At 37.4% G+C, this 14,251-nt stretch overlaps 1 protein-coding gene across 2 annotated transcripts in view; it reads right to left on the bottom strand.

The window, feature by feature from the left end:
- adgra2 (adhesion G protein-coupled receptor A2) overlaps positions 1-14,251 on the bottom strand; it is a 41,734-nt gene that overhangs the window by 21,215 nt on the left and 6,268 nt on the right. For both annotated transcript variants that reach the window (XM_011479346.4, XM_011479347.4), the window contains one exon: positions 488-559. In XM_011479346.4, the coding sequence (XP_011477648.1) occupies positions 488-559 (72 nt within the window). The remainder of the gene's footprint in view (positions 1-487; positions 560-14,251) is intronic.

Here is a 14,251-nt window from a genome sequence, read left to right as displayed (position 1 = left end):
CAATGTTCATACAAGGTATTAAAACATAGATCATGACATAGCGCAGAGCATCATTAGTTCACTTTTAGGTGTACAAGGACCAAATTAAATTCCTACCATAATTCATCTACTTTTTGTCACCAGGAAGCTTGTACACATAGCTACCGAGAAGTTGCCCTGTCCATCACTTGTTTCACACCCCATTCAGTGAATTTACGACATTATGAAGGAGTGCCAGACTGTCTGAAAGCTGCAGAGGAAGCTGCCAACATGCATCTCCTGCCAGAGATCTCTCTTATCTTGTCCAAAGGAGTGGGACTTACCCGATAAAGAAAGTCTGAAGTGTAATTATGCGAAGTTTTCAACAAACCCTTTGATACCAAGTCTGAGTGTATCATCCTCCCTGCTGGAAAGAAGCCCACAACTGGATGCTGATGGACTAGATGTACATTGAGTTAAGGTGCACAACACTGCTAAGTGAAAAGATGGTAGAAGATAAGATACTTACAGCCTCTCTAAAGCGGTAAGTCCAACAAAGGATCCATTCTTTAGAGTCTGGATTTTGTTGTTGCTCAAAATTCTGAAAAAGAGGAAAATATTATTAGTAAAGGTTTTGGGGAATGATGCAATCAATTGTACATCAGTGAAGGAATTTCGGATCTAACGAAGACAATGTCAATAATAGAAAGAACTATGAAGCCCAGAGAAGTGGCAGCTGCTTGAGAAAATAGAGCACACGTGTCAAACCCTAGGCCCGTGGGCCAAATGTGGCCCGCCATGTCATTTTATGTGGCCCACGGGAGCATCAAAGTTTTTAATTTCTTAAAATAAAAATTGGTGTGTATTTATTCATATCTAGGGGGAATTGGACTTGAAATATCGGATTGGGCAACTATACATTACGACTTTACCACTGTCCATTTAACCTAACCTGACAGAATCAAATTTAAAAGGATTTATGCGAGACTAATAAGCAAACATGTGTTTTCTATGCAAGTGTCACTTTAAAAATTTATAATAAATAAATAATGAGTTATTTAACATTAAGGAATAATTTCGTTTATTTTTCATTACATTTAGTTACATGAATAAGTTATATCTGGCCCTTTGAGGACAGACACTATGATGATGTGGCCCTTAGTGAAAATGAGTTTGACACCCCTGAAATAGAGACTTAGTCCAAGGTGTTTCCAGGAAATATTTAGACAAAAGGTCTTTGGAATTAGGAGGGACAATGGGATACTTTTGCCCAAAAACTATTTGTGCAACAAAATTTTCTTCTTTGTTTTCTGGCTGCTCCGTCGTTGCCTTACATCTAATCATCTGCATTATCCTCATTCACACCAACCACCCTCATGTCCTCTATCACTATGTCCACCACCCTTCTCTTTGATTTTCCTCAAACCCTTTTTCTTGGTAACTCCAACTTCAGGATCGCTTTACCAAAATAATCACTGTTCCTCCTCTGAAGGTCTTCAGACCACCTACAATACATCTAACATGAGTTGTCCCTCTGATTGATTTATTCCTGATCCGATTCATTTTCAAGAACCTCAATATCTTCAGCTCTGCGATCTCCAGATCTGCCTTCTGTCTCTTTCTCAGAGCCACTGTCTCGAAACCAGCATTATGTCCGCTCTCACCGCAGTCTACACCTTTCATTTTATACTTGTTAACACACTTTTGGCACACATCACACCTGAAACCTTCCTCCACCTGTTCCAACCTGCACACCTCTTCACCTTTTTCTCACATTCTCTGCTGGACTGTTGAACCGTAACCCTTTTGCTATCCTGGGCACTTTAACATTGGGAGTTGGGTCATCTGGACCCACTAGACAGCGCTGAACCTTTTTTCTTCAATGATTTGTGAACCTCACTGGTGTCCATGGATTACATGAAATCTTTCCACCTTTGTCCACCTTTGTCATGGTAGGGAGAACATGTCAATGTAAGGGTGGGGTCATCTAAGATAGCACAAGGGATAAGTAGTCCTTTGCCTCTGCTCCTTGTAATCTCACAATCCACCTGAGTGAAATGAAGCTATTGCTTTATTTTACATCAAAATCATTTCCATACATGTTGATCAGGCAAATGTTTTTTACTCAGCATAATAATGAGCCTTTCCTTCAGGTAAAAATCTTAAAAGACCATGCAGAAGACAGTCTTGTATAAGTGAAGCGGAGAAATCTGTTTCTGACAGGGACATGTTGCTGCTTCATGACAGTGTCATAACCCCACCATTACAAAAGACAGAGAAGGGCAGACTTTAAAAAAATGATTTAATTATTCAAGCCATATTAACAGCTTGCTTGAAGTTACTGCCAAAACACTAATCCATTTTAATTCACAAGATACAAATTTAATTTGACTCTATTAAATATTTTTTCATAATTTCTATTTAAAACCAGTTCTATTTCACATGACTAATCATTTAAAAAACAAAAAGTGGAATTTTCATTATTAAAACTGTGAATTTTTACATCGAAAGCCAACTAGCAGATGGCAGTTTTTTGGCTGAAGCAAAATACAGGAAAATACTTCCAAGAAAAAACAATTATTAGAATTGATGAATTGATATTCACCTAACCCTACTATTTTCTTTGGGGTCAATATGACCCCAATTCAATGTTTGTCATTCAAAAAATGATTGTTGACTTTTTTGTTTTTACTTCATATTTGATGACTTTTCCTCATTTGATAGGGACAACTGATTAAGCATAAGATTATCATGAAGATATTTTTTTCGTCGTGCTAAATACATTTTGCATACATTGGTGTTCCTTTGGGGTGAATTAGCCCCAGGCTGTTTTAGCTGTGTAACACAGCCTGTCTGTGTGTGACCTAACATCCCCACACCTGCAGGTACAGAGTTGATACATAACAGGGGGATGGGAAAAACAACTATTTCCACGAGAACTTTGATACTTCTCGTGGTGTGGACATTTGGGAAACAACATGACTTGTGAACTCCTGCCAAAATGAGAAAGCCAATGTAGTCTTGTGAGTTGATCACGTCCAAGTTTTTCCAACTACACATGCCTCCCCTCTAAAATTATCATCTCAATGTCCTTGGGCAGGACACTCAACCCCACCTTGCCTCTGGTGGAAGGTTGGAGCCACGGAGCCGCCACGAGTGTGTAGATGTGTGTGTGACTGGGACTGTGACTGTAAAGCGCTTTGGGCGTTCAAGAAAGGTAGAAAGTGCCAAATAAGTATGCGCCTTATTTTTTTTAACATTCAAGTAAATATTTTCGATTGATGGTTATATGAAGAGCTCGAATAATGACTTTGTCTTCAACATGGCTGACTGTATGTCTGGTGGGACACACTCTTAGCAGCACGTCTATCTTGTTGTTGAAGTGAGTATAGGGACCTTAATTTTCTATTCTTGGTGCTAACGTGACATTAGGGAAAAGGGAAACAATATTCTCATAAGAACTTTCCCGCACCGTGGGCATGAAGTCGTGTGTGTCTGTGTGATCTACTGTAATCACACCTGCCGGTTCCAAGCCCGGATAACAAAAGAGGAGGAGTGAGTGAGACTTTATGGTGACCAACCAATAATATGTTACAAAAAAGGAGATACAAATAGGTAAATAAATATGTTTATAAGAGGAAAGGGGGGGTCACCAACATAAGTCAATATGCTTCATTCTATGGGAGTCATGAATGTGCACCCCAAATTAGAAAAGATTTGGATGAAAGATATTCAAGATACACTAACTCTAAAACTGAAAGTTCAACCTGTTGGTGGCACTACAGCAAAGGTCATATCACCAAGGGGTTCACACTCTTGTGCTCATCAATGTTTTCAGTAAGTTTGAGAAGATTTTCAAGATACAATAATTCTAATTCAAATGTTTTTTTCTGATGGTGGCGGTAGAGAACAGATCAACCCACTGATTTGTTTCATTATCAAGGGGTTATTTATGTATTCAACAAATAAACAATGTGCCTGACACAAAAAATTATATGTAAATCGTTTTCTGGAGGCAAAATGACCCCAAGGGGGAAATGTGCTAGTAATATTTGAGGATAATATGAGGGTTAAATAGCCCGGTCCAAGAGCTTACTAAGTCCTCACATCTATCCAAAGTCCCACTTTTTGGTCTTAATTTTGTATGGTCATCATGATCTGTATTTTAATATTTTTTTTGCAACTTTTGTTTTAAAATGTTTTTCATCTTTAACGAAAGTTCAACCTTTCAAAAAAAAAAAAGGTGATATAAATAGTTCTAGGCTGTGTCCAGATTCTCTCCCTACATCCCAACCACTTAAAATAGTCCAGGACAATCTAGTTCCCTGGATTCTTAACCCTTGTGCTATCCTAGGCCCTTTAACATTGGGAGTTGGGTCATCTAGACCCACTAGACAATGCGCTGAACCTTTTTTCTTCAATGATTTGGGATCTTCACTGGTGTCCAAGGATTACATGAAATCTTTCCACCTTTATCCACCTTTGTCATGGTAGGGAGAACACGTCAAAGTAAGGGTGGGGTCATCTAAGATAGCACAAGGGTTAAAGCCATTTGGATGCCATGCTCACTCCTATTTTCTTTTTTTCATAAAATCAAATATGACCCCACCAATTTCTCAAAGTTAAATCCTAATAAATGCAAACATTTTACAAAAGACTTTTTATGAATCGACTTTGCTCTAAAAGTGAAAACTTGGATGGTTTGAAAAAGTAAATTAAAATACTTTTCACATAACAAATTGTTCACAAACAATGCATTGTGGTCTATATTCTATTAAGCATCAATGCACACTGGTTTTTCTGGGAAATTTCTAGAACACTGGATTTTGAAATTGTAGATTCAGAAAGCCCTACAAAATAGCCCCCACAATATATGAGTAGTAAAGAAATTTGGACACAATCTTAGTTTTTACCGAAATTTTGCAACATTAGATTTAATACTGGGGATCAGAATTACTGCTAGAAATCAGTGCTGATGTTTGAATATTCATAACTAGCAAAGCCCATTATCTGTGAAGCTCCAACATAATATCATATAACTGTCTGATCTGCAGAGCTGTTGGAGCCCCGCTGTGGCAACAGGCCACCGCCATAAACACACCCCACAGCTTCACATCATCTTCACTCCTACCACATGTTGCCTGATGGGCTGTTTGTGACATTAAGTATGTCCTTATTGGGCCAGTGTAGCTGTGTGTGTGTGCGTTTAAAAAAAGGAAGCTGACTATGAGAGTCTTTGAAATGTACAGATTCAGCAGGAGCAGTTAGCCCCCCCCCATTTCCTGTCACATCCATAAAAACAGTGGCTTAAATTCCCGCTCCTTCCAGCGTAGCAAACAACCAGATTAAATCATTAATTCTTTATATATAAGAATAAAATGGCTGAATTTACTTCATCACTGTAGCACTTAAAACAAAAAATAATGACAGAAAACCAACGAAGAAAAGAAATTATCTTCTGCAACAATCAACCTGAACACCTTAATTATTGTTATCCAAGAGAGTTATTATATAAAATTTGTACAAAAGAGTTTTTGTTTTTAGAGTAGGTTAAATCAGGAAAATTTAAACACTCAACTGAAAATTACTGTAATTATTGTGTCTTAGACTGATTCATTAAGCTATTAAAGCCAAAAATAACAAAAACATTATTTAACTAAAATAATTATAATCACAGGAAACACACTCATATATACTCCAAATAAGGACCACTTCTAGCTTTGAGAAAACAAAAACTGTAAGTTCTCAGGTGCTGTTGAGATGAATTACAGTATGAGTGGACATTTTTAAGTCTGTGTCAGAGGAGAAAAGTCCTCCTGAGGCATAGCCTGAATTTGAACCCATGACTTTTTCAGGCTTGAGGTCTACTGCTCGACTTTGGGCACAAAACCTCTTCGATAAATGGAAGCAGACCCAAGATGAAAGCTACAGAAGATCCGGAACTGTCTTAATAATTCAATACAGATATGAGAGGAGAAAGTCACATCTGGCAAAGACACAAGCCACTTAATTGAAGACAGATAGTTTAGATAGTGATAGTTCCTTTTTGACTAAGCACATTAAGAAAAAAAAGATTACTCAGAGAATCAAACACATGTTAGCATTGGGTGTGCCCATATCTGCTTGGATTTGAGGACTAAATCCTGCCTCTCTTGTTGGAATAGAAACATTTTCAAAAATCTTTTTTAATAAGGTAAAGCATGCTCTTTTATGTGATGATCCATCTCTATTATCTTAAAGTTATAGGATTATTACAAGGACTTGTCTTATCAGTGCACGTCCGGCTTTTACAAATAAACAAAGAACACAAAATGAGTAATCTGAGTTCAACCAAAGCACATATTTTTAGGAACACATATGGGCTGCCGAGGCTGGATGCTAACGCATACTGTAATCCCCTAAAGCCTGAAGTTTGGAGCCCAGTTGTAATGAAGCACATTGTTCTTTCATAAACAAAACATGGAGTACAACTTTGAAAAAGAGAGGCAGGCAGAACTCTGTAAACAGACCGAAATAGTCAACGCTCCCATCAGGCTAAACAGGAAACCCAGCCAATTAGATGTTTATTCAGAAACCAGTTTCAGAGGTCAGGGGTTGTGGAGAGAGCACTTCCTGGACAGCTGTCACACAAACGTAGAAGTGTCCAGGGGCAGGTGACAGCTGAGGCCTACTCTCTTCATCGCTGCAGCATACACAGGTTGACAGGACTTTACAAGAGAGGAAAATGAAGGGAAAGAAAGAAATCATCTCAGACAGAAAGGTCCACAGAGCTAGAAGCTCAGCACCAGTTTGGATCATCTAAACAAGAAAAGAAAAGTATACAACTTTGTTTATTTCCTTACAGTGAACATTTGAAGTATAAAAAAAGACTTGCAGTCACATGTCAATATAAAAAAAATGCTGGCCAATACTCACAACTTATACCTAACATTTATCCTTAATTTTCCTTTATTGAGGACACACTATCAAATCCTTCCCAATTTTTTAATTATTGGTTTATATCAGTAGATCATAGTGGTTATATAGCCAAAGATGAAAAATAAAAGTGATTTTATTTGGCTAAAATCTTATACCGCCAAAGGTAATACCAATGCTGCCCTGATTTTATTGTGGAGCTGTAGAATCAATTATTCAGATGTTACAAACAAAGACATTTTAAAACTAGTTTTTCATTATTAATCTCGCTGCAAAAAAAAAGGTGTAGTAAAACTTCTAAAACATAAAAAGCTTCAGTAAATGTAGCTCGTTGCTGAATCACCTCTGGATCTAAACTCCATAAGCAGCTTGTTTCTCTGCCACAAGTGACAAATTAGCTGGCAGACTAACTTAATCAGCTTTCAAGAGCTTTCAGATGTATGCTGCACAGGCTAATTCAGACCAGATATAGATGCTATCTCCAAACTGCGTTTATTATCTTTCATCCACTTAACCCTTTCGGAGCACAAAGGCCTTTAAGAACTCAGGAGAGTTAACGGATTTGATTTAATTATCAAGAAAGAGGCCAGCCTCATGTCATGGTTCCAGAGTCTCAATCTGACATTTAATGTAATGAATTTACTTTCAAGATCAAATAGTGAAAGGTCACATTGGAATAGATGGGTCAAAAAGAAAAACAGACAGCAGACCTCCTTCTGTGGCGTTCCCATAAATCACAAGAGCTAAATACAGGGAGCAAAAATAAATAAATGCTCTAATGTCAAGGCGGTCCTCAGCTTTGCACTATTTATTTTGAGCAAGTAAATGTTGAATAAATATTGCTGAGTGGTGATGATGAAAGACAGGGTTTTCAGAACTGCAGGGCACAGTGATAAATTACATGAAAATGTTCAAAAAACAGGGTTTGAAAATGCTTTCTAGCTTTCCGACTGACCGTAAGGGGGAACATAAAACAAGTGGAAAGTTTAGGAGGCTCACAGCTGATATGAGATGAAATTGGCTTATCATAAACTTTATTTTAATGTTTTCATGAGGTTCTGATGGAAAAGTTTCCTTAAATTATTTATAAAAGATATACCAAAACACTTAATGTATTTGCAGGAACATTTGCTGGTGGCGTTGAAGGGAAAAAGCTCCACATTTAAATAAAGTTTGCATGCAACTGGCTTTCTGTCACACAAATGTGAAAAAATCAAGATGCACAAGTTGATAAAGCATTCTTCAAGCTGAAGTTACCTTCATATAGTTTTGCTGTCCGCGTGTTTCCCGAAATTTTAGAAAAAGATTAAGAATACTGAATTTGTCTGTTAAAGTTGACCTTTTTATAATAAAATCTTAACAAAATTATGATCATAAAGTAACAGATGGCTTTGTAAGCACAGGTATTTTAGCCCCTGACTATACCACCCAAACTTGACCAATTTGAGGTAAAAGTAATAAAAATAAAAAGCAGCAAATTATTCAAGGAAAAACATGAAATTTAGCTTACATAATTTGACTGATTTTGAATTTTCAACATATACATTTGATGAGATCCACAAAAAGACCTCTGAGCTTTTTCCATTCTTTGCACTTATCTTTTTTATCCGTACCAAGCTGCACAATGTCTGTGAGTACCCTGTGAATAAGGCACAAGTTAGACTCAAACTAAAACTGTCTGAAACTTTTCCTGTTGAGGTTTTCTAGTTGACGATAGTCATCTACCTAATACATTCCCAGAGGACCTGCCTGTGTTTGAGTCTGGGAAAGTTGGTGGAGCATTGTGCACCACAAAAACAGATTACAACCTATATGTCAGTAAGAATAGATTTAAAAAAACAAAAGCCATCCTTCCATCTCCTTTCCTGGCTGCAGCTGTTAATCCAAACATGTTCTGTTTGCTGGTCCTAAAACTCTGGTGTCAATCTGCTTTCACTCGACATAAAATGAAAACAGACAAAAACCTCTTTTTTTTCAACAAACTTGAAGCATCTGCAGGAAATGCTTCAGACTGGTTTGGCATTAAGTGCGGGATATGAATGAGATCCACTTGAGTAAAAAGCATTGATTTTGATGGTCCTCTGTTGCCTTGTAAATATTTAGCTGGATTCAAATGATGAACTCTGCACGACTGCAGGTCTCTGCTGCCAAGTAGAGGCAGATAAAAGCGAAATATTTAGACTTAATGAGGTTTCATCTGCAGACCAAGCTTCCAGTTGTCATTAGCTGCAGTCTTGACCTACAAAGAGCCAATTTGGGGCTAAGTAGGAACTCCACCTTCTTTCTCACCCCTGCTTTAAAGTTGCCCACCGTGGCTAAAAAGGGGCACAGGTTTAGTGCAACAAAGATTTAATACAACCTATTTAGTCACTATGTAAACACAATTTAAGTCTAAATTGGTCTCTTACTTTGGAAGGCTGCGAAGCGAAAGAGAAGAACCCTCCACAGAGAAAGGTTACGTGGCAGAAATCCAGTTCTACTTATGAGACCAACAGGAGCCAGATAATGAGAGATTTCAAATGAAGCCTCAAAAAGCCATTAGTGAATTAAGTCCAGTTCAGTTGGCATGTTGACTTGATAAAACACAAGCTGGCCTTTGTCACAGCAGTGCTTAAATGCATTTAACTAAAAATTACACTAAATTGAGGCCTCGGAGTCTGAGCTTGATTCAGCTCATATGTGAAAAGGTGATTTTTTTTGTCCCCCTTTCTTCCATTTTTCCACATTTATCACAACACAGTGTGAACGCTTTCATTTTTTTTTAACACCTAATAACTATCCAAACCATTTTTCTAAGGTATCTTGCCCTGTGTTTCGGACATTTTTCTTACACGTTTTAAGAGTTAAATCGCTTCTTAAAAAATAAAGTCATAATCAAACTTTTTTTTTCTTTTTTGATATGCATCTGGTTTCAACATGTCATGGAGATTACATTATAGTTTAAAAAAGTTAGGTGAGTCCTTCACACATGTGGTGTTTCTCTCATTTAAATAGGATTTAACTGTGCATATGTTAAAGTAATAGATGTAGCATCTAATTACAAATTTCAATTAGGATTTCAATAGGTTGTAAATATTCCAACTGTGTACGCTTTTTGTTCAAAAGAAATGACTAATATGTTATTTGCTCTTAAAAAAATTCTAAATTATACAAATAATAATAATAATAATAATAATAATAATAATAATAATAATATTGTAAACTGTGCTAACTTTCATTTGACAATCACATTTGTCATAAACCATATTAAACAATAAAAAAGCTGATTTTTGTAGATTGTTTTCTTTAAACAAAAGGTTTTTCTCTCTCGTCAGCTGTTGCCTTTTTTCTGGTTTATGGTATTCATAATTCTCTTTCTGTTCAGCTATTGCCAGCTACAGGATAGTATTTAAAATAAGCAAGAAGAAATCATGCAGATGGAAGATAACATGTTTTGAATAAAATGTTTAATTTTGTCTCTTATGTCTGAGGTTTGGCCAGACTCTATGTGGCTTCTGCATGTTTGTGTTCTTAGGGAAGAAAATTGACATTTCAGGAAATGCGACTGCACAGGCTGTGGAAACAAAGTAAAAATAACGATTTTACATGTCAACCCAGACCCACCAAATGAGCGTGATGGTTTGATTGGGTTTTGCAGTGGAATACGTGGATATGCAAAGTTTATAGCTGGTCATAACATTATTTCAAATTTACCGAAATATCTTACTGCTGTTTTTATGGAATGAAAAAAAGTTGAATATACTGACAGTTTACTAATCTAGAATAATGTACGTTTGATGTTTGCAATTTGCTTCAAAAACTTGCACTGTCCCAACTGGCTTTCTGTATATTTCTGCCACTTCTGCAAAAACAAGAAGAGCATGGTGGATGGAGGAGTGATCAAAGAGAGCATGAGCGGAGGGATCAGTCAAGCTGGAAGCTTGTTGTGTCATCATTGTTACAATAAGCACTTTATGAGAGGCCTGTACACTGATCCAATGCATGGGTCCATCCAAAAACCTTCAACCCTTTCGTTGTGAAAAGACGGAGAGCCACCTAAGCCAGCAGTCCCAGAAGCCCCCCTTGCAGACTGTCTTTAGAGACTCATGAAACTGAGTGCAACAGCGGGACTGAAGGCCCTTGAGCACGACAGGCACTTTAGCAGCAAATGCTTGTCAAGGTTTGAATGTGCCCATTGTGTGTGACCCACTGGAGGGCTTGTAGCAGCCACCAGGAAACCCTGCCAAGCTGCAAGCCCCATTTACTGGCTGTCATGGAAAGAGCATCCGTGTAATTGCAATGCAAAATATTTTTTGCCAAATTGTTATTTTGCAGACACTAAATTAGAATTTCGTCATCAATTCTTAGGAAGACAGAAGCCACACGATGGGGTGGAGTTCACCCTTGTCATAAGTGCCAGTGACAAATTTTGCATTGCTCCATTCTCGCTGGTGTTGGTTTTACTATGATAGTTATGTGCCTTGAGGTTCAGTTCTGGAAGCGTGCTCCTGCATCTGATATGTGGAACCACTTATTATAGATGGCGCTGCATTGTGCTGGGGTTAGCAGGCTTGGCTGTGGAGTTTGGCTTTGTGGCTTGTGGGTCTGTGTGTGGGTGAGTGTGCGTGCACAGATTTAGACACACAAGTGTGTAACCTATCAGATGCATTTATATGGAAAGTGTAGGCGTGTGTGCGCGGGTGTGTGTCCATGCAGTCAGGGTCCAAAACTACCAGTCTAAAATTAAAACCTGGGTTTTTGAAATGTCTCTAATTAAATAGGGGAAGACTGAAAACCTATTTTCAGAGTTGTGGCCGTGCACGCCCTTCCCTCAAAAGTGTGCACAAGCAAACAAAATAACACACACTAACATTTACCTCACTTAGAATAAGTCTGTTTAGATCATTTTATAGATTTTTGATAGACAATAACTGCCCACGAAGTGCGTTTCAGCACACAATTTAGTACTCTAGAGCAACCAGTGAACTTTACAGACATAAACAAGCAGTCGCCTTAAATATTAAAGAGGGGATACAAGCTCAAACACAACAGTTTTAGTGCAGTGCTACAAAAATCGTTTAAAGTCAAAGACCTGACAAAACTAACCAAGTTTTAACATTTATGGCCACAACCCAAAAACACAATGGTCAGTTTGATCACAGCCTAAAGTGTTTTTACACTTTTAATGAGGCAATTTTGTGAACTTAGCTATTTGAGACAGTGAGTGGAATGTGGTTTATGCCTGGCTAACATGGTCTCATTGTTCTGTCTCATAACTGGCCTCTGTTTTCTGCTCCTGAGCAAAGACAGCTGGGAAGTCGGGCTGATTTTGAAAAGAACTGGCTAAAATCATGCTGTCCTCTTCAAAGCAAATATATCTGACAGATGCGCACAGATCTACCCAGCATTGGTTTCACATTTATATTCTTTTGTATTTCTTTCTTTTTCCTAAAGTTACAATGTTTAGACCCATTCCAAAATGCTTTTGACACTTTTATTGGCAGAATGTTTTTGGCAGAAATGCTCTCCAAATTAACAGTAGTTCAGAGTGTTTACAAATGTCAAGCAAGGACTCATTCCTGTGTTTTGTCCACTGTTCATTTAACTGATGACCAAAAATAAAAGACACTGAGCAGAAAAAAACATAGCAAATAATGGGTTCTTAGATTTTGTTGGCTTTTAGAGTAAAACACGGAGCAGTGGTTTTGATTAATGGGATTTACTAAAGGGAAAAGGGCAACACAAGGCTCTATATAAAATTAAAGGACCACTGTGCATGGCATCTCTTTGTCCACAGATCAGCAAATGTTAAAACAATGTGCTCTGTTTCATCACTGGCCTCTTTGACAGTAGGGCAGAAAATTTCCAACTTTCAGTTTTATTAATTCATGGCTTAATTTTTTTTCCATCAGCTTTAAATTGACCCCATGCAGGATTTCTGGACTTCTCCTGTTTGCAAAGTGAAGACCGGTTGTTGTGGTGCGCTTACCATGGGAAATTGTTTTGATGTCATGTCTAAAGTGGTTTCATGTCACATTTCCAATTTATTTTCCAATTTATTGCAAAATAAAGATTAAGGGTCCAGAACAATTACAGGAAAAAATTTAGAAAACAACAAATTTTCGGCCAACACAGAGATAGCTTATTGTTGACCTGACTGTGTGAGTAAAACCTGATTACCATTGGTGGGAATAAACAGTGTGAAAACAGTGCGATTGCCATGTGAAACACAACAATGCACTGGAGTCTTTTAGGATTCCTACAACAAGGGAAAAAAACAATCCTAATAAACTTATATTGATTGAAACTCGTTGCTATGTGCTAATATTACTTGAACACAACACTTTACCTGAGACATCCTTTGATTTGAGACAAAATTGCATTCAGGAGGTCGGACGGTTGCACAAATACTTGCAAATAACTTTTTTAAATTTGCAGAAAAAAAGATTAGGCTTCTGGGGAAATAGTCTAAGAATTAAAAAAAGATTCTACAATATTATAGGTCAAGGTCAAATTATATATGCAAATATAAACAGTTCTCTTTAGTCCTGTTTGAAAAGATTATATCAAACATGTCAGTAAACTTTGCTAGAATTGTTGAGAAAATAATTGTTGTAATAAATCTAGCCTTAACCATATATGTTTTTATCATTTGATCTATTTTTGCCTCAAATATAATTACCGTAACCCAGATTTTTACAATTTTGATGTCAAATCTCACATTCATATCAATAGAAAATTGAATTCAGTAAAAGAGAGAAATCTAATACTTTTCAATATTCTAGAAGGGATGTCAGAATCCAGGCCTTGCCAAATCGACAGTTTCAGATGCATCTTCTTTGGGTTTACATCCCTTTTTTTAATTTTGACTTTGAAAAAAACTGATGCAAGTGGGTCCACTTTGTTATAGCACAGATGACACTCACCACAACCCTCTAAGCAGAAAAGCTTTCAAATGTTCTTGGAACCGGCATAGTTTTTGCAGGTCAGAGGCAAAGTCATTTTTAAACACACAATGGACCAGGATGCACCTTGGTCTTCCTCACACCTTTGCTAGAGCAAAGTCTGAACCCTGCCTCAAAGGTGCTAACATGATGTCCTGAAAGATTCTTCTGTAAGGTATTAACACGTTTTTGAAAGGAAATGATCCATCATATCAGTCTGGTTGATTGAACCTAAGCTACAACAGACCGTGGCTGGTGCATGGTTCATGCAATCACCTCCAAGAACTGGCTCCTAAACAGTTACCAACAAATTTTTCCCACATGTTTTTAGGCACACCAAGTCAGCTGAACAGAACTGTAAAATAAGTAACTGCTGCAGCATATGGAGGTTAGCTAGCACATGCAAAATGCTGTCCACATCATTTGTTTCATATTTAGCTTTATCTTTTCAGTAG

The sequence above is a fragment of the Oryzias latipes genome, chromosome 9 (assembly GCF_053564925.1).
Source record: "Oryzias latipes strain Hd-rR chromosome 9, Olatipes_Hd-rR_3.1".
NCBI classification, from domain to species: domain Eukaryota; kingdom Metazoa; phylum Chordata; class Actinopteri; order Beloniformes; family Adrianichthyidae; genus Oryzias; species Oryzias latipes.
Note: the sequence above shows the minus strand (reverse complement) of the source record. Positions and strands in the feature narration are given on the sequence as shown.